The following is a 19,104-nucleotide window of genomic DNA, read 5'->3' as shown; positions in this document are numbered from 1 at the left end:
CTATGAGTCGAACTCCCGCTATTTTAAATTGGCGGAGGTTGTAATTATTCGACCTTTTAATACGAGTACAGCGATTAGTGATTATCAAATTACGTGTCATTGTCTGTATTAATTTTCCATTGTGTTTACTCTCAAATTGCTATTTTGTATTTGTGTATGACACAATGGCTTCAAGTGCGACTGCGATTTGCTCAACTGATGTTGATTTAGTAAATAGCTTATTAGCTAAACCGTTCTCTGCTCGATCGTCGGTCGAACAGAATGTTATCGTTCATGAACGGCCTACTCCTGATTTAACTATCCAAAATAAGGGAAGAGCATTTCAGAGAGATTGGTATGAGGCGAAGGACTGGCTGTGTGGCAGTACAACCTTGCAGAAAGTGTTTTGTTGGCCATGTCTAATGTTTACCCAAAAAACATCGCCATCGTGGACTAAGAATGGCTACAACGATATGCGGAGTATTATGTCTGATGCTAAGAAGCATGAAAAATCTAAATCGCATTTGACTACATTTAAGACATGGAGAAGGTATGGAGCTAGTGAACGAATTGATTGTCTTATGTCCCTCGCTAGAAGAAATGAGATTCAGCGTTACAATGAGGAGGTAATACAAAATCGAGAAATTTTAAAAACTGTTACGGAGGCCGTGCTGTATTTGTCAAAGCAAGAGTTGCCATTTAGAGGTCACAATGAGTCCGAAGGTAACTTGAACAAAGGTAATTATAGAGAGTTGCTCGAATGTTTTGCTAAGTTTGATTCTGTATTTGAGCGTCGACTGCACAGTAGACTAGCAGAATCTGATATAGTTGGTGACAGAAGATTTACTGGAGTCTCCCCAGAAATTCAAAATGGTCTTATCAGCTGTCTTGATTCAATTATTGAAGATGAAATCAGAAAGGAAATAAATGATTGCACATTTATGAGTATTCAGGTTGATGAAGCATCTGATGTCTCCACCAAAGAGCAGCTAAGTGTTATTGCTCGGTTTGACAAAGCAAGTGAAATTATGGAGAGGCAATTAGGATTTGTGGATGTAAGTATGAACAGAAATGCCACAGCAATATCACAAGTTGTCAAAGATAAACTTGGTGAGTATTCTAATATAAAAGAAAACTGGTTTTACAAACATATGATGGTGCTTCTGTCATGTCTGGCCATATCAATGGTGTTCAAGCATTGGTTCGACAAGAGTATCCTTTTGCTCATTTTGTTCATTGTGCAGCTCATAGATTGAACCTGGTCCTATGCCAGTCAGCCTCATCAATTTCTCCTGTTAAAATCTTTTTATTAATATAGCTACATTCAGCACATTTACAAGCAATGCCCCAAAAGAAAAGCTTTCTCACATCTAACAACCTTGAGTTTCCTGCCCTGGTGAAACAAGATGGTATTATCGCTCTAGATTAATCAATGTATTGCACAAAAACTATGAAAAACTTTTAGATATTTTTGAGGGGTACTTGAACAACCAGCTGGGTGGGATGATGAGTCATTAAGTAAAATAAGTGGCTTACTGCATTATCTTGATAGCTTTCTCTTTTGTTTTCTAGTGTGTGTTTTTTACAGGATTTTAGAACAGTCCACAATTTTGTATTCCATTCTTCAAAATAGGAAACCCATTTTAACTATGGCATAAGCAAGATTGACAATTTCAAGCAGTTTATTGTGTCACTTCGCACAGATCAAGCTTTCACCGAGTTTTACCAAACTGCACTAGAAAAGTAGGCCCACCAGCAACCAGAGCAGATAGTAGATACAATTACAAACAGCTTTATTTTGAGATTATTGATTCCATTAAAGGCATGTTAAGTGAACGATTTCAAGATATTAATCAGTTCGAGTTTTAGACCTTGTAAATCCTAAACTATTTACTACATGGAAGGGCATAGTTCCACAGGAGAAGATCAATCTTCTCAAAGATAAGTATAGTCCTCTTTTGACATCCAAACTTTGGAGAGTCAACTTTCCTTCATTTACAACGACAAGGACTTTCACAAAGAGTGCAGTAATGAGGTTCTTAAATACATCTTCAAATTTAATCTCCAGTCGAGTTTAGGTCAAGTGGTAAATTTGTTAAAATTGAATGGTGTTTGGCAGTGGCAAGTGCTTCAGTAGAGAGGTCGTTTTCTTGCTTAAAAGGGTAAAAGCTATTTAAGAAATAGAATGGGTCAAGGTCGGCTTAGCTCTTTGTGTAGAATATCTATTCACAAAGATATCATTGAAAAGAAAGAGGAATCAGAGGTGTTGCATAACGAGGTGGTTGAAAATTTGTAGAAAACCCAGGAGGCTGGCCTTTCTTTATAAATGATGAGTATAGTATGTGTTTTGATATTTGTTCGTATAATACATGGTACTTCATTGAGAAAATTAAGCATAACTTTAAAGAATAAAGCCATCCCTGTCTACTTGCCCCAATCTAAACAAGTTTAAACTAACAAGTAGAATGCTAAGAAAAATCTCTCTCTATGCACTTTAGAAGTGTCGTATACCATATTATTTTTTGTGCTAATACAAATTTCTTCTGTTTATGCAGGGGCAGTGATGAGTAAATTATGTTTTAGGGGACAATTGTCTCCTGCGTAACGTTTCTCTGAGCCACCTTTAGTACCTTTTTAACTAGTTGCAGTTTCAACGATTGCCACATTAAGAATGCAGCTAACAAAAATGGGTTTTTATAAATTATTGTACAACAAATAATTCGCCCTCGAAATCGCAGGAAATGCTGTTTCCAAGGCGGAAGATTTCAAAATCTTCCGGGGGAGCATGCCCCCGAACCCCCCTAGTGCGGTCGCGCCTCCGGCGCGAGATGGATTGGCGGGAGTGACTATTTTTCCTAGCTACGCCACTGCTTTCAGGGCCGTACCTAGAACGCTGATTGGAGGGGGGAGTGTATATTCATATATTCAGTTGTACCCAACTGTTTTCTTTAGAGCCAATTTACTTTCAAAAGAATTCAGTCGAACGCAACTGAGAATATGAATACACACCGGACTCTTTCTTTTGTATGTTCATACTCCATCATAATGCAAGTGTTTGGCACTTTTTTCATAATCAATGTCGCCTGCCTTTTTTCTTCCCTTAAATAATAGTATCAATGAGAAGTAATTCCAAAAATTAAAATGCAATAAACGTTGTTTTAGTGGCAGTTTTATTCAACTACATCAGCTATGAAAGTTCGCATATAACAAACTCTACAAAATAACTCATATATTATTACTTACAATATTATCAATTTAAATATAATTGCGTTTTCCTCATTGCATATTTAAAGTCTGTGTCAAGCCATTATAATAAAATCTACGCAACAAAAAACTGCCTTCGTATTGTTATTGGGAAAGTAAGACTTCATACATTTACATTATCTCCTAATCTATCATAAACAAGCTTTTGCTTCAAAAGCCATTCACAATTCATCCTTGTATTGCAGCTCATGCTTTTTTTGAATAGCTTACTGTGGGTTCACCAATTCTTTTAAAGTAGACTTCGACAAGTTCTTTGATATCATGAACACTTTTTTCGTTTAAATCATAATTCGCAGATTTTGTCTCTTGTTCTTCGATTACCTCCGCGCTATCGTCCAGTTCCATGCCCTGCAAGTCTTTGAACTTTTTCACAACTTCCCGCCAGTTGACAACCTTCTTTATCCTATGACTATCCCCATCTACACCTACAACACAACTAGAAGAGTCAGGAGATACGGCGTTAATTCCTGGGATATTTGGAACCTCCACTTTATCACTTATCTCTTCACGTAGTACTTCTATAATGTCTGGCCTGCAGCACACGCATCTTAATTTGTGGACAAGTCGTATGTACTTCCAAGCGGTCGTGAGTAGGTTGAGAGGCGCAGGTGTTAGAGTTGACTGTTCCAGGCTCCTTATCAACTTTGCGCGGCCGAATTTCCATTCCAAATCAGATTGCGCCTGAATGCGTCGGTAAGTGTCGCTCATCATGGCAATTAGAAGGTTAATTAGAACAATTATGGTAATTAAGCAGTAAAAACCAAACACAATATAGACCAAGACCTTAGAGAAACCCGGAAGATTATTCTTAGTCATGTCGTCGAGGAAATTAGAGTCAGCCGAGCCAAAAAGAGTGAAAACCAAGAATTTGAATATCTCAACAAAGTTTTCGTGCATGTTTGATAAAGTAACGGATTTCGATGCTTTCTTTTCAAACGCAGGTTTAGATATGGCCGCAAGATGCATGGCAAAACCAAGAATAAAGATTTGTAATGTAACGAGAAATCTTGCCACATCTTGCAAAAGATTACCAATAATAACTCCCCAAGGACCAAACAAGTAATGAAAAGTAAGAAAATCCAAGAGTTGTACGAAACTTAAAAACATTGCCACAGCTAAAATCTGATTGCGCGAGTACAAAAGATTTAAGCGCGTGGAGCTCCCGAAGGGAATCGCACTTAAATGAAGAAGAACGCCGACAATTGACAAAAATATTATCAATATTGGTAATCGCCCCAGACCTCTTTTATTCTTCGCATCGGTGAGTTGTTCAAGAAAAAGACCACACAACCAAAACATCCACACTACCTCGTACCAGGCCGGAACTACGTCATCGCCACGTTTCCCCCATGGTATAGCCAACATGAATACGAACAGTAGAATAAGATAGAGATGTGATATTAATTTACAGATAAACTTTACCAACGGCACTTGATTGTAGTTATTTTTCCATGGAAGGGAGAGCACTGCCCAAACAGGCGGCAAAACGAGGGCCGCGAAGAACACACCCACAATTTTGGTCGTTCTCCAATCTCGTCCGGCAACCCACTTGCTACCTAAGTACGACTGTACAGCGTTTTGCGCAACACACTTCTTCTGTTCGCAATCGACCATTACGTCCAAAAACGGTTTATCTTCGTCGTCTGTCGCGTTCAATAGATGACTCGCATCAGTCGCACAAGCCAGCGTCATAATGTCCTGGGCCAGCTCCTCGCAAAAATCTCCAGCGGCTGTCAGGTCTTTGCTTCGCTCTTTAACTTTAACTGACCGCATTCTGTAGTGATGGGAAAGTTTTACCGCTGTATACAAAGGTGCGGGCGAACGGAGAATGAATGACGTGTGCACTCGTTACCAGTCCCTTTTCCACACACCATAAGATCGAACAAGAACTGAAAAAAAATAAAGGGAGAGAAGCGATTAAAATCCTATTTTGTAATATGCATTACGGGAACGAGCCGAGTTGAGCTAAAAAAGGACTTGTGTATGACTTGGGTTTCATCTTTTCGATGCTTTTTTTTCTAGTATAGCTTCAACTACAATATAACAAGCGATTAAAATAAAAAGAAAGATTTTATCCAAGCTCCAACAAGAAAGCTTTTACATGCAACTAGCGAACTCGCTGTGTTAAAATAACGGAAAATATACCGTTCTATCCAACAACAAAAGCGACGGATCAAATTTAAGATTGAGTAAATAATGCAGAACGGCGACATCCCCAGAATGAGTAGCATAACACAACGCAACCTTTCCTTCCTGTAATGAAAAAGTAGAAAGAAACTTGACGGTAAACAAACTGCGTGTTGCAAAATTACTAAAAGCGACAATAACTTCTACGAACCCTCGTTTCCTTAGTAATATTTGCACCAGATTCAATAAGCTGTTTCACAACTTTTAAGTGTCCAGAAGTCGCGGAGAAATGCAACGCCGTCCAACCATCCTAAATTGGATAAGATAGTTTTCAACCGTAAGCTTTTGCTTCATGTTAGGCCTTCTGTACTTTATGGTCAGCTGTCTCGAGTAATTGTTGTCCATGCTATTTTCCAATGCCAATGACGGACACTAGAATAGACCAAGGGGGGTGGGGGTGAGGTGGCAAACCTCCAGTTATTTTCATTCCAGGTAAGATGTTTTGTGAAATCTTGTGCTTTGGGGACCACCACCCCCCAATATTTCATAAGGTGTCCGCCACTCGGCCGCTGGCCATAAACTTCATAACCACGACAAACCAGTCACAAATTATGACGTATGATATTGTGACGTATAATATTGTGACGTATGTTATTGTGACGTACGAATGGGACTAAATAACCCAGTTTACCGTATCTTCAGCATCGATTTGAGCTCCTTGCGCCAACAACTGAGTAACGACATTGTTGCGACCGCTGGACGCAGCAAGATGGAACGCCGTCCGCCCTAGTTTGTTCTTCGTGTCGACTTGATGCGGAGCTTTACTGAGCAACAGGCTAACAACGTTGGCGTGTCCTTCGCCGCTCGCCATATGCAACGGTAATGACTGCAACAAAAGAGAAGTAGGAGAAAGGTTTTAAAAATGTTCGCCATATGCAACGGTAATGACTGCAACAAAAGAGAAGTAGAAGAAAGGTTTTAAAAATGTTCGCCATATGCAACGGTTATGACTGCAACAAAAGAGAAGTAGAAGAAAGGTTTTAAAAATGTTCGCCATATGCAACGGTAATGACTGCAACAAAAGAGAAGTAGAAGAAAGGTTTTAAAATGTTCGCCATATGCAACGGTAATGACTGCTACAAAAGAGAAGTAGAAGAAAAGGTTTTAAAATCGTTCATATGCAACGGTAATGACGGCAACAAAAGAGAAGAGAAGAAAGGTTTTAAAATGCTCATATATGCAACAGTAATGACTCAAACAAAGAAGTGAATAGAAAGGTTTTAAAATGTTCACATATGCAACGGTAATGACTGCAATTAAAAGCGAAGAAAGGTTTTAAAATGTTCATATATGCAACGTAATGACTAAATAAAAAGAAGTAGAAGAAAGGTTTAAAATTAAACATATGCAACAGTAATGACCAAATAAAGAGAAGAAGAAAGGTTTTAAAATAATGCAATGAATGACGGAATAAAAGAATGGAAGAAAGGTTAAAAAATACAGTAATGAGCAAAGAAAAGAGAAGTAAAGAAAGGTTTAAAATGTTCATATGCAACGGTAATGACTCTGCAACAAAAGAGAAGAAGAAAGGTTTTAAAAATGTTCGCCATATGCAACGGTAATGACTGCAACAAAAGAGAAGTGAAGAAAGGTTTAAAATGTTCACATATGGAACAGTAATGACTGCAACAAAAAAGAGAAGAAAAATTCAACAAAATGAATGAAACAAAAGAAAAGAGAATAAACAAGAATAATGAATGGAATGGAGGAATGAAATGCAAAGAATGGAAGGAAAGAAAGGTTTAAAATGTTCAAATGCAACGGTAATGATCTGCAACAAAGAGAGTGAAGAAAGGTTTAAAATGTTCATATGCAACGGTAATGACTCAAACAAAAGAAATAGAAAGGTTTTAAAATGTTCGATATGCAACAGTAATGACTGCAACAAAAGAGAAGAAGAAAGAATTTTAAAATGTTATATGCAACGGTAATGACTGCAACAAAAAGAGAAAGAAGAAAGGTTTAAAAATGTTCGCCATATGCAACGGAATGACTGCAACAAAAGAGAAAGGAGAAAGGTTTTAAAATGTTCGCCATATGCAACTGTAATGACTGCAACAAAAGAGAAGTAGAAGAAAGGTTTTAAAAATGTTCGCCATATGCAACGGTAATGACTGCAACAAAAGAGAAGTAGGAGAAAGGTTTTAAAAATGTTCGCCATATGCAACGGTAATGACTGCAACAAAAGAGAAGTAGAAGAAAGGTTTTAAAAATGCAACGGTAATGATTGCAACAAAAGAGAAGTAGGAGAAAGGTTTTAAAAATGCCAATTTAACGAGCTATCTAAGGATTGAGGAGAAATTTCATCATCACTGTCCTGTCAATATTTTACTTACATTTTGTGTTGTCAATTCATCAACCTTCACATTCGGATCATTTAAAAGAAGGCGAACGACATGTTCGTTTCCAGACCTCGAAGCAAAATGCAGAGGAGTGCAGCCGGACTAAAAGATACAGAAAAGCATCAGTTGAAACTTTCTTGAAATACTATCGTATTATTTTCGTAATACTTCGTAATATTGTCTTAATATTTCGTAATATTATCGTGATAATTTGTAATATTGTCGTGATACTTCTGTAATATTGTCATAATACTTCGTAATACTGTCGTGAACTGCCGTAATATTTCCTAATATTGTCGTGATACTGCCGTAACATTGTCGTGATACTGCCGTAAAACTTTGGAATGTTGTCGTGATACTGCCGTATCACTTCGTAACATCATCGTGACACTGCCGTAATACCTCGTGATACTGTCGTGATACTGCCGTAATACTTCGTAATATAGACGTGACACTGCAGTAATACTTCGTATTATTGTCGTAATAATGCCGTAATATTTTGCAATGTAATCGTGATACTGCCGTAACATTTCGTAAAATTGTCGTGATACTGCCGTAATACTTCGTAATATAGTCGTGACATTGCAGTAATACTTCGTAATATTGTCGTAATAATGCCGTAATATTTTGCAATGTAATCGTGATACTGCCGTAGCACTTCGTAAAATTGTCGTGATACTGCCGTAACACATCGTAAGATTGTCGTGACACTGCAGTAATACTTCATGTTGTTCTTGTATTCCGTTATACTACTCACTTCCTCGTCTTTTTTCGTCTTGTTCGGCTGAAAAAGAACCATTAAACATGAGACAACTAATAAAACTAAACAAAGCAATTCTTTCAACCATCCATTACCTGACTTTTCACATTCCCAACATCAGCCTCTAGTAATATTTCCCTCATGACTTCCGTTTGGCCGTACTGCGCCGCGATGTGAGCCGCTGAGAGTCCCGTCTATAAAGCAATAGACGGTAATGTTCGAGATTTAAAAATTCTTACGCGTTGTAATGTATATGAAAGTCGTTTAAAGATACCTTTGGGCTAACAAAATCAAGAGAAATCTTATCTTTAAGTATGTCGATAACGTTGTTATGGCCATTTCTCGCTGCAAGATGAATAGCTGTCCAACCAAACTACATAAAGTTAACACATATTTTCATCCATCACGATGATACTTTCCACATTGACAAAGATAATCTTACATCAAGTACTACCCCCCGATCTTTCTGGGGCCGGTTGGTTGCACGAGAGCCGAAGAGCGTTATTCACTGGATAGCAAAATATTACGAAGGTCAAAAAAACTCTTAAATGGAGCAACATTACATTTGAAGTGAGCAATCGATGAAATAAAAGGTTGCTTTTAAAAAGACAAAGTTTCTTTGTCCTAAGGAAAACACAAATATACTTTCTTAAAATGGCTAAAGCTCGTCCAGGATTCGCGCAGCAGGCCCCAGCTATTCTACTTTTTGAATTCAAACCAACATTATTTAACCGTCATCACGACACTGCCATGTAAACCACGAAATGTCCTACCTTATCCTTATAAACCATGGAATGTCCTACCTTATCCATATAAACCATGAAATGTCCTACCTTATCCATATAAACCATGGAATGTCCTACCTTATCCATATAAACCATGGAATGTCCTACCTTATCCAAATAAACCATGGAATGTCCTACCTTATCCATATAAACCATGGAATGTCCTACCTTATCCATATAAACCATGGAATGTCCTACCTTATCCATATAAACCCTGGAATGTCCTACCTTATCCATATGTGTTGCATTCGCTCCATTCAGTAACAAAACCTGCACGACATCAGCGTGACCACCACTGGCCGCTAAGAGCAGAGGCGTGGAAATCTGGCTCTGTATAATTATGGAAAAAAATTGAAAGTTTTAATTCAAGCGAGATAAAGACAACTTGAGAAATTGAACAAAAGAAATCTCTGTCAAGTACAGTTCAAAACTAGCGACGTACAGAAGTAATTTTTTCTATGATGTTGTTAAATTTCAATTTGACAAGTTCTTTTATAACAGAAATACTTCCTTTCGCAGCAGCGATATGGGCACACGTCTCGCCATCCTATAAAAAAGCGTAAACATTGTGAGATAAACACTGCTGTGAAACACAGACCTGTTCTTAAATGATTATTACAGTCCACTCCGTTGTTTCATGTGTTTCATAAACCTAGCTTTGATGACAAATTCGACATGAGAGCAGAAATGAATAATTCTTGATGTCATGCTTAATCTCATCCAACAATTGTTTATTATTGAACAGTTCGTAAACTAAAATTCATCGAAAACAAGCACGTTCCTTTCTGCAACAGCAGTCCAGTTTATCGGCAGTCAGAACACCAAACAAAATAAACATGATCAAATGACCAGTTTGCAGCGTTGAAACTTACAGCATTCGTTTGATTGACAAGTTGAGGATAATTTTTCACGAAAAACTTAACAACTTCTGAATGATCCATTTGTGTGGCACAATGCAAAGGCGTTCTCCCATGCTGAAAAGATAAAATAATTCGTTGAAATGATTTTATTATCATCATTACACGCAGTTAGATAAGAGGTAAGTCACGTGCTCAGTCACGGGTAAGTCACGTGGGTATATGTCTTACATTATTCTTAGCGGATGTGTTTGATTAAACATGCAACACGCGGTTGGTCACGAGGTTAATAAGAGGTTAATCACGAGGTTGATAAGTTGTTAGTGCCGTGTTTCATAAGAGGTTGGTCACGTGGTTACTAACGGGATAGTCACATGAATACGTATCTTCAAAAGATTCGTAGCGGATATATCGGCTTATAGAAACGCCACGGGTTAGTCACGTGGTAAATAAGTGTGGTTAGTCACGTGGTAAATAAGTGTGGTTAGTCACGTGGTAAATAAGTGTGGTTAGTCAAGTGTTAAATACTTGTGGTTAGTCACGTGTTAAATAAGTGTGGTTAGTCACGTGTTAAATAAGTGTGGTTAGTCACGTGGTTTATAACGGGGTAGTCACGTGAGTACACATCTTACATTATCAGCAACGGATGTATCAGCTTGTAGATGCAACAGGACTTTACAAACATCCAACCTTCCTCCCTCGGCTGCCAAATGTAACGGCGTCTGTCCTTCCTAAAACATTTTTAAACCCTCCAAAACTTAGTTTGAATCGATAAATTAATATCATAAATTACCGCAACGAAATGAGCGATGATTTGCACTTACAAACGAGAGAGCGTCTATACTTGCTGAAAATTGAACAAGCATTTCGACCAGGTCCGTGTATCCTTTCTCCGCTGCCAAATGTAGCGGAGTGAAACCAAGTTTTGTTTTTGCATTTATGTATGGTTTAGAGTTGAGAAGATACACAGCGACATCTTTATGATCGTAAGCACAGGACAAATGAAGTGGCGTTTGACCTTTCTATGTAAAAAAGATTTTAGTTTGAATATCAAAACATCACAAGTAAGTGGAATGTTGTTTTTCCTTGTGAAATACATTGATGACAGGCAGCAAAGATCTCTTATTGATCCACTGTTACTACAGAAGGAAACCTTAACTAAACTAACTTATTTATACTAGATATCTCTATCAGTTCTAAACTGTTCTTCCTAAAGATACAGTAAAGATCATCTCTTATTGATCCAGTGTTACTACAGAAGGAAACCTAAACTAAACTAACTTTATTTATACTAAATATCTCTATCAGTTCCAAACTGTTCTTTCTAAAGATCCAGTAAAGATCATCTTTTTGATCCACTGTTACTACAAAAGAAAACCTAAACTAAACTAACTTTATTTATACTAGATATCTCTGTCAGTTCTAAACTGTTCTTCCTAAAGATACAGTAAAGATCATCTTTTATTGATCCAGTGTTACTACAGAAGAAAACCTAAACTAAACTAACTTTATTTATACAAAATATCTCTATTAGTTCTAAACAGTTCTTTTTAAAGATACAGTAAAGATCATCTCTTATTGACCTAGTGTTAATATAGAAAGAAACAAAACCGTCCAATGGAAAGATCAAATTTCTACGCATCTAAACATACCTCATCAAAGGCGTCAAGCCTTGCATTCCAATTCATTAAAGTCTTTGTGACATCCAGATTTCCTTTTTCCGACGATATAAGTAGAGGAGTCAAATGATTCTAATTAAAGGAATCAGATGATTCTAACTAGAGGAATCAGATGATTCTAAGTAGAGGAGTCACATGATTCTAAGTAGAGGAGTCACATGATTCTAAGTAAAGGAGTCAGATGATTCTAAGTAGAGGAGTCAGATGATTCTAAGTAGAGGAATCAGATGATTCTAAGTAGAGGAGTCAGATGATTCTAAGTAGAAAAGTCAGATGATTCTAAGTAGAGGAGTCAGATGATTCTAAGTAGAGGAGTCAGATGATTCTAAGTAGAGGAATCAGATGATTCTAAGTAGAGGAGTCATGATTCTAAGTAGAGGAGTCAGATGATTCTAAGTAGAGAGTCAGATGATTCTAAGTAGAGGAGTCAGATGATTCTAAGTAGAGGAGTCAGATGATTCTAAGTAGAGGAGTCAGATGATTCTAAGTAGAGGAGTCAGATGATTCTAAGTAGAGGAGTCAGATGATTCTAAGTAGAGGAGTCAGATGATTCTAAGTAGAGGAGTCAGATGATTCTAAGTAGAGGAATCAGATGATTCTAAGTAGAGGAGTCAGATGATTCTAAGTAGAAAAGTCAGATGATTCTAAGTAGAGGAGTCAGATGATTCTAAGTAGAGGAGTCAGATGATTCTAAGTAGAGGAGTCAGATGATTCTAAGTAGAGGAGTCATGATTCTAAGTAGAGGAGTCAGATGATTCTAAGTAGAGGAGTCAGATGATTCTAAGTAGAGGAGTCAGATGATTCTAAGTAGAGGAGTCAGATGATTCTAAGTAGAGGAGTCACATGATTCTAAGTAGAGGAGTCAGATGATTCTAAGTAGAGGAGTCAGATGATTCTAAGTAGAGGAGTCAGATGATTCTAAGTAGAGGAGTCAGATGATTCTAAGTAGAGGAGTCAGATGATTCTAAGTAGAGGAGTCAGATGATTCTAAGTAGAGGAGTCAGATGATTCTAAGTAGAGGGTCATATGATTCTAAGTAGAGGAGTCAGATGATTCTAAGTAGAGGAGTCAGATGATTCTAAGTAGAGGAGTCACATGATTCTAAGTAGAGGAGTCAGATGATTCTAAGTAGAGGAGTCAGATGATTCTAAGTAGAGGAGTCAGATGATTCTAAGTAGAGGAGTCAGATGATTCTAAGTAGAGGAGTCAGATGATTCTAAATAGAGGAGTCACATGATTCTAAGTAGAGGAGTCAGATGATTTTAAGTAGACGGATCAGATGATTCTAAGTAGAGGTGTCAGATATATTCTAAATAGAGGAATCAGATGATTCTAAGTCGAGGAGTCAGATCCACATCTACAAACATGTAACGATAAACGGGGTTCCACCCGTTCACTTAAACACTTACAGATGATTTCGCATTTACTAATCGTTGAACTTCTTCTGCTGATATCGAGTTAAGTAAAGCCTGAAGGACATCAATGTTTCCAGATCTTGCACAGTAATGTACGCAAGTTTCTTTTGTCTGAATAATTAAAAACATAATTTAAAAAAAATGTAAAACGTTCAAATAAAGTTAAAGTTTTTGAGCGTACATCCACGGTTTCCAGTCTAGGATTCCCGCCATGCTTCAGTAAAAGATTCGCTGTTTTTAAGTCCAGCTCACCAGTCTCCTTATTCGTTGTCAGTTTGCTTACATAATGCAACGGAGTCTCTCCTTTCTAAACCAAACAGAGGCATGTAACAACTAGTGTATTTTTTATAAGTCCGGCAAGCAGACAAATACTTGTCTTTTACAACCTCTCAAAAACTCACACTTACTGAGGGCGACATAAAAACTGCGCTCTATTTAATCGTGCTGTGCACAGGAGTACCGGAGGCCGGAGCTCTGGCTATTTTTGCCTGCCGGAGTTTGTTCATCTCCGGCAAAACTCCGGCAGCAGTCGTTTGTGCTGCAAAATACTGTCAGACTTTGGTAAACGTGTCTGATCGAAACATTTTTGTATCAACGAACGATAACTATCGGCTAAAATTGAAAAACTTGCATGAAAATAAAACATTTTATGCATGAAACAACATGACGCTAGATTGCGTTCACACATGCTAATTTATGATTCAAAGTGGCAGTGTGGAAATTTAACTTTACATATAAAAATTTTACATATAATATGTCTTAAACTGTTGAACAGTGTCTGAACAAATTAGCCAGCCACAGTCAGTGATTTGAGTTATAAAATAGCCAGAGTTTGAAACCGGAGTTCAGATTTGACAAGGGGCCGGAGCCGGAGATGAAAACCGGTGTTTGCACAGTCCTACTTTTAATTAATGGCAAAGTCGTTTATCCATTGATGGCAAGATTTAATGCTGAAGCATTTTCGATCAAGCAATCAGTAGAGTTGAAATACCATTTTTACATAAATATGAGGTGATTTTGGATTCCCAGTCAGTGAATGTGAGTGAGCTTAGAATATGGGAAAAAAGAACATTGTTCTTAAAGAAACAGTTCAAATCATTAAAAAATACTGTCTGTCTTTGCAGTAAGAGTAGGATAAACATGACATATTGAGCAAGCAACTGCTTGAAGATAAACTCTTAATTCAATAAGCGATCCCAATGACAACAGTGAATGAAGTCATCAATGAATGATGCCATAAAGCATGTGACCAGCTTGTGAAAAAACAAACAGATATTCTTGACAGTAAAATGAATTGGAGAATAATCTAGATCCTTTAAGCACATGTAGTAAAGAAATTTCTTACTTTGTTCGGTGAATTGACTATAAACTTGACACCATGAGTCAGGTTCAGATTAGATTTCATGACATGATTGACTAACACCGCAGCAATGTCGAAAAACGAATTCTCGACAGCGATGTGTAAAGGTATCTCTCCTTTCTGCAAAAGACATCGTATATTATCATGCTCAAGATGATTTGACTGTATTGAAAAAAATAAATGAACTACATGAAAATAACTGATCTGTATTGTAGTAAAGTATCGCCAAGACTTTGCTTAAGTTTAACCTCGCGAGGTCTCTGACGTTTAGACTCTGACCTGTGACTTCCTTGCAGCATTGGCGCCTTCAGACAAGAGGAGTTCTATCATGGAGATATTATTTTTTCTCGTTGCTATGTGAAGCGATGTTTCTCCGTTCTAAAAAACATGGTAGAGAGTGTTACAGCAAACGCTCTTAAATAGCTAGTTAAAAAGAATATGGCTAATGACAGTATAACAACCACTTCTCTATGGTTGATGACAGTAAAACATACACTTCTCTATGGTTGACGACAGTGTAACATACACTTCTCTATGGTTGATGACAGTAAAACATACACTTCTCTATGGTTGGTAATACATGAAACTAATCCTAACTTTAAGTCTTAATAGCTTGAAACAACAGTTTTACAATAAATTCTCACCTCTTGGGGTACATCAACATTCGCTCCACTCTTCAATAACATTTCAGCGACCTCAGTACCATCTTTATAATGTGCAGCTATATGCAAAGGCGTTTCTTCAAGCTTAAAAAAGAACAAATTACAAATATTTCAGCCAACCTTGAATTTAGAGCAAAACCTAAATCACAAGAAAGAGTGTTTTAAAACACCTTACCATCCCCCCTTTAAGATGCACATTTGCTCCGTAGCCCAGAAGAGTCTGCACTACTTTTGGCTTGCGGTGTTGCACGGCAATATGTAGTGCAGTATACAGATCCTGAAACATAATATACTTCATGATATATCGGTAAACATTGCACAATAAATGTTGACTGTGACATTAAAAAGGAAAGAGTATAGTTGCCATCAATACTATCATAATCTTAAAAAGAAATGATGTTGAAATGATTACTTTGCCAATTGTTAAACTATTTTAATAAAATTTCTACAAATGGGGATAAAAGAGATAATGTCCACGTCAAAGAGTAAGAATAATCAGCGGACAATAAAGGACGTCATTTCAACCACGACAAAAAAACATTTCACGAACCTTAGTTTTACAATCAACGTATGCGCCCTTATTTAGAAGAGTCTCAACGACACCCACGTGACCACAAATGACAGCTGCGTGGAGCGACACCTCACCAGCCTTCATAAAATGAGTTTATAAATGCAATGCAAAGATATGAACCAATAAAAACAACTCTTACAAGATATTAACCAATAAAAATAACTCTTACAAGATATTAACCAATAAAAACAACTCTTACAAGATATCAACCAATAAAAATAACTCTTACAAGATATTAACCAATAAAAATAACTCTTACAACATATTAACCAATAAAAATAACTCTTACAACATATTAACCAATAAAAATAACTCTTACAAGATATCAACCAATAAAAATAACTCTTACAAGATATTAACCAATAAAAACAACTCTTACAAGATATCAACCAATAAAAATAACTCTTACAAGATATTAACCAATAAAAACAACTCTTACAAGATATCAACCAATAAAAATAACTCTTACAACATATTAACCAATAAAAATAACTCTTACAACATATTAACCAATAAAAATAACTCTTACAAGATATTAACCAATAAAAATAACTCTCGCGAGATACTAACCAATAAAAACAACTCTTACAAGATATTAACCAATAAAAATAACTCTTACAAGATATTAACCAATAAAAATAACTCTTACAACATATTAACCAATAACAATAACTCTTACAACATATCAACCAATAAAAACAACTCTTACAAAATATTAACCAATAAAAACAACTCTTACTCACTTTATTCGGCATATGAAGAGGAACACGTTTGTTTAGTAATGCTAAAACAGTATTTGTATGACCATTTTGTGCAGCGATATAAAGGAGTGTATTGCCAGACTATAATCAAATGAATCTTGTCAAGTTAAACGCGCACGGTAAGTACTGGTACCAAGTGGCCAGCCCGCCAAGTTAGTCATTTCTACAGGAGGACTAAAACAGGGCTGACTATGCCACTTCCGGTGCCGACAATTCACGATTGGCTAAACAACTACTGCTGTAAAAACAGTTATTTTAAAATATCACAGGGTTTAATTTGTGGTCATCATCGTGATTTTTAAGAGTTTACAATTAAAATCAAGATGGACATGAATTTTCGTCATTTTGAACGTGTTGAAGGAGAGTTATGTTATTAACACTTCTGTGCTCGTAAATCACGTATATTGAAAATCGTTTCCCTGGAAACAACTTCAGAGGACAGCCCGTGTCAGAATTGTATTGCATGTGAACACTATAGGTTATTGTGGTGATAATGATGGATAATAAGGATTCACTGTGGCTTATTGAGGTGATAATGATGGATAATAAGGGATTCACTGTTGTTGGTTGAAGAGATAATGATTGATAATAAGGATTCACTGTGGCTTGTTGAGGTGATAATGATGGATTATAAGGGATTCACTGTTGTTGGTTGAAGAGATAATGATTGATAATAAGGGATTCGTTGTTGCTTGTTGCGGTGATGTTAATTGATAGTAAGGGATTCACTGTTGTTGGTTGAAGAGATAATGATTGATAATAAGGAATTCGTTGTTGCTTGTTGCGGTGATGTTAATTGATAATAAGGGATTCACTGTTGTTGGTTGAAGAGATAATGATTGATAATAAGGGATTCGTTGTTGCTTGTTGCGGTGATGTTAATTGATAATAAGGGATTCACTGTTGTTGGTTGAAGAGATGATTGATAATAAGGGATTCGTTGTTGCTTATTGCGGTGATATTAATTGATAAGGATGCGTCATAAAAAAAAAATTAAATGTACATAATTACCTTGGAACGAAAATTAATATCGACATTTACTCTATCCACAAGATATTCAACAATTCCTGAAAATCCTCTTTCAGCTGCAATGTGTACGGCAGTTCGATCAAACTGTACAAGATAAAGATGTTTTAATTAATACTTCCATTGTATTCCTTTCATTTCAAAAAATGGTTTAAAGTTATGGAAAAAATGCTAAAGATTGTTTTTTGCAGTGCGGTGTTTGAAATTGAATGAAGATATGATCTTCGCACTTTGCTGGACAATTTAAGCAATTGTCTCATGAACCTGAAAAATTCAGGTGACTTAACGGGATTCGAACCCGTGACCTCTGCGGTGCCGGTACAGCGCTCTGACCAACTGAGCTATGAAGTCGCACAGTGGAAAAAATACTGAAAATAATCATCCCGTCAGTAAGTTGAACAGGAAACCGTTTTACCAACACACGAATACCGCTATCGATTGAGAACGATGTAGATTTTAGCAAAATTATTGCATACTCTACCTTGTCTTGTATATCAGCAAACATTTTGTTACATGAGCATAATAAATTTATCATTGCTTCCTGTCCTTCGTACGCAGCTATATGTAATGCCGTTTGACCATCATTCTGGAAGATGGAAAACAGTAAAAGAAATTATAAATGAATGAAAGAAAGAATGAATGAAAATCTTTATTTTGAAACGCTGGCCTTGTCAACTGGGGTTGATTTCCACGAGGGGCGTGCTTTTGGTCAAAAACAATTGGCTGACTTGGGTTAATGAAAAATTTACGTAAAGTTAAGACTAAAGTGATAAATCTATTTTTAACATGTCAAAATATTGATTTCTAACGAAATGAAGATTTATTCAATAATCCACATCTCTATTTAAAGCCCTCCCCCATCCGCCATAGAAAAAATCCTAAAACACTATTTCAGTAGAAGTTACATGAAGTAACACGGTTCTATTATTGGACAGCGGCTGACTTCTTTGGGTAGTACATAGTATTTGAGACTACATTTCCTATAACACACAGCTTTCCAACCAATCAGAATCGACTAAGATTCGTCATTAAAGACACGCGAGATTAAACTATGCGATCTGATCTTTGAAAAGTCGTCTCAAGCACCTTACATTTTTTAGATTTACGGCAGAGCCAGAGTCCAATAATATTCTTGCAACATCCACGTTTCTTTTTCGTGCACAACAATGCAATGCTGAATCACCAGAATCCTGAAAAAAACCATGAAAATAAACATTGAATAAATTAAAAACAAATAATAATATAAAAATGTTTAAATACTTTTTTAACAATCTTTAACTGTTCCTTTGCTTTGCTGTCCAATAATTCTCGAACGACAAGCTTGTTTCCACTCTCCACGGCCAAAAGAAAAGGAGTTTCGCCCGCCTGTAATGAAACACAAAACAACAATTAGTAGAATACAGGTTAACTTGAGTAGATAAGATGCAGCTTTGTCACACTTTTGTCACAGAGCTCT

General features: G+C 36.7%; 1 protein-coding gene across 1 annotated transcript in view; it reads right to left on the bottom strand.

Annotated features, from left to right (window-relative positions):
- Positions 1-3,132: 3,132 nt before the first annotated feature.
- LOC124456630 (serine/threonine-protein phosphatase 6 regulatory ankyrin repeat subunit A-like) overlaps positions 3,133-19,104 on the bottom strand; it is a 29,558-nt gene continuing 13,586 nt past the window's right edge. The window contains exons 6-32 of the mRNA XM_047007027.1: positions 18,909-19,013; positions 18,740-18,838; positions 18,130-18,234; positions 17,634-17,735; positions 16,605-16,703; positions 15,841-15,939; positions 15,466-15,567; positions 15,273-15,374; positions 14,908-15,006; positions 14,614-14,748; positions 13,450-13,575; positions 13,263-13,379; positions 11,827-11,925; positions 10,999-11,196; positions 10,807-10,905; positions 10,190-10,291; positions 9,760-9,864; positions 9,546-9,647; positions 8,807-8,905; positions 8,628-8,726; positions 8,530-8,556; positions 7,767-7,874; positions 6,062-6,256; positions 5,582-5,680; positions 5,389-5,496; positions 5,190-5,208; positions 3,133-5,087 (exon numbers count right to left, since the gene is read on the bottom strand). Of these exons, the coding sequence (XP_046862983.1) occupies positions 3,430-5,087; positions 5,190-5,208; positions 5,389-5,496; positions 5,582-5,680; positions 6,062-6,256; positions 7,767-7,874; positions 8,530-8,556; positions 8,628-8,726; positions 8,807-8,905; positions 9,546-9,647; positions 9,760-9,864; positions 10,190-10,291; positions 10,807-10,905; positions 10,999-11,196; positions 11,827-11,925; positions 13,263-13,379; positions 13,450-13,575; positions 14,614-14,748; positions 14,908-15,006; positions 15,273-15,374; positions 15,466-15,567; positions 15,841-15,939; positions 16,605-16,703; positions 17,634-17,735; positions 18,130-18,234; positions 18,740-18,838; positions 18,909-19,013 (4,407 nt within the window). The 3' untranslated portion in view covers positions 3,133-3,429. The remainder of the gene's footprint in view (positions 5,088-5,189; positions 5,209-5,388; positions 5,497-5,581; positions 5,681-6,061; positions 6,257-7,766; positions 7,875-8,529; positions 8,557-8,627; positions 8,727-8,806; positions 8,906-9,545; positions 9,648-9,759; positions 9,865-10,189; positions 10,292-10,806; positions 10,906-10,998; positions 11,197-11,826; positions 11,926-13,262; positions 13,380-13,449; positions 13,576-14,613; positions 14,749-14,907; positions 15,007-15,272; positions 15,375-15,465; positions 15,568-15,840; positions 15,940-16,604; positions 16,704-17,633; positions 17,736-18,129; positions 18,235-18,739; positions 18,839-18,908; positions 19,014-19,104) is intronic.

This window comes from Xenia sp. Carnegie-2017, unplaced genomic scaffold, assembly GCF_021976095.1.
Source record: "Xenia sp. Carnegie-2017 unplaced genomic scaffold, XeniaSp_v1 HiC_scaffold_58, whole genome shotgun sequence".
Classification (NCBI taxonomy): domain Eukaryota; kingdom Metazoa; phylum Cnidaria; class Anthozoa; order Malacalcyonacea; family Xeniidae; genus Xenia; species Xenia sp. Carnegie-2017.
This window is presented reverse-complemented; position numbering and strand designations above follow the sequence as displayed.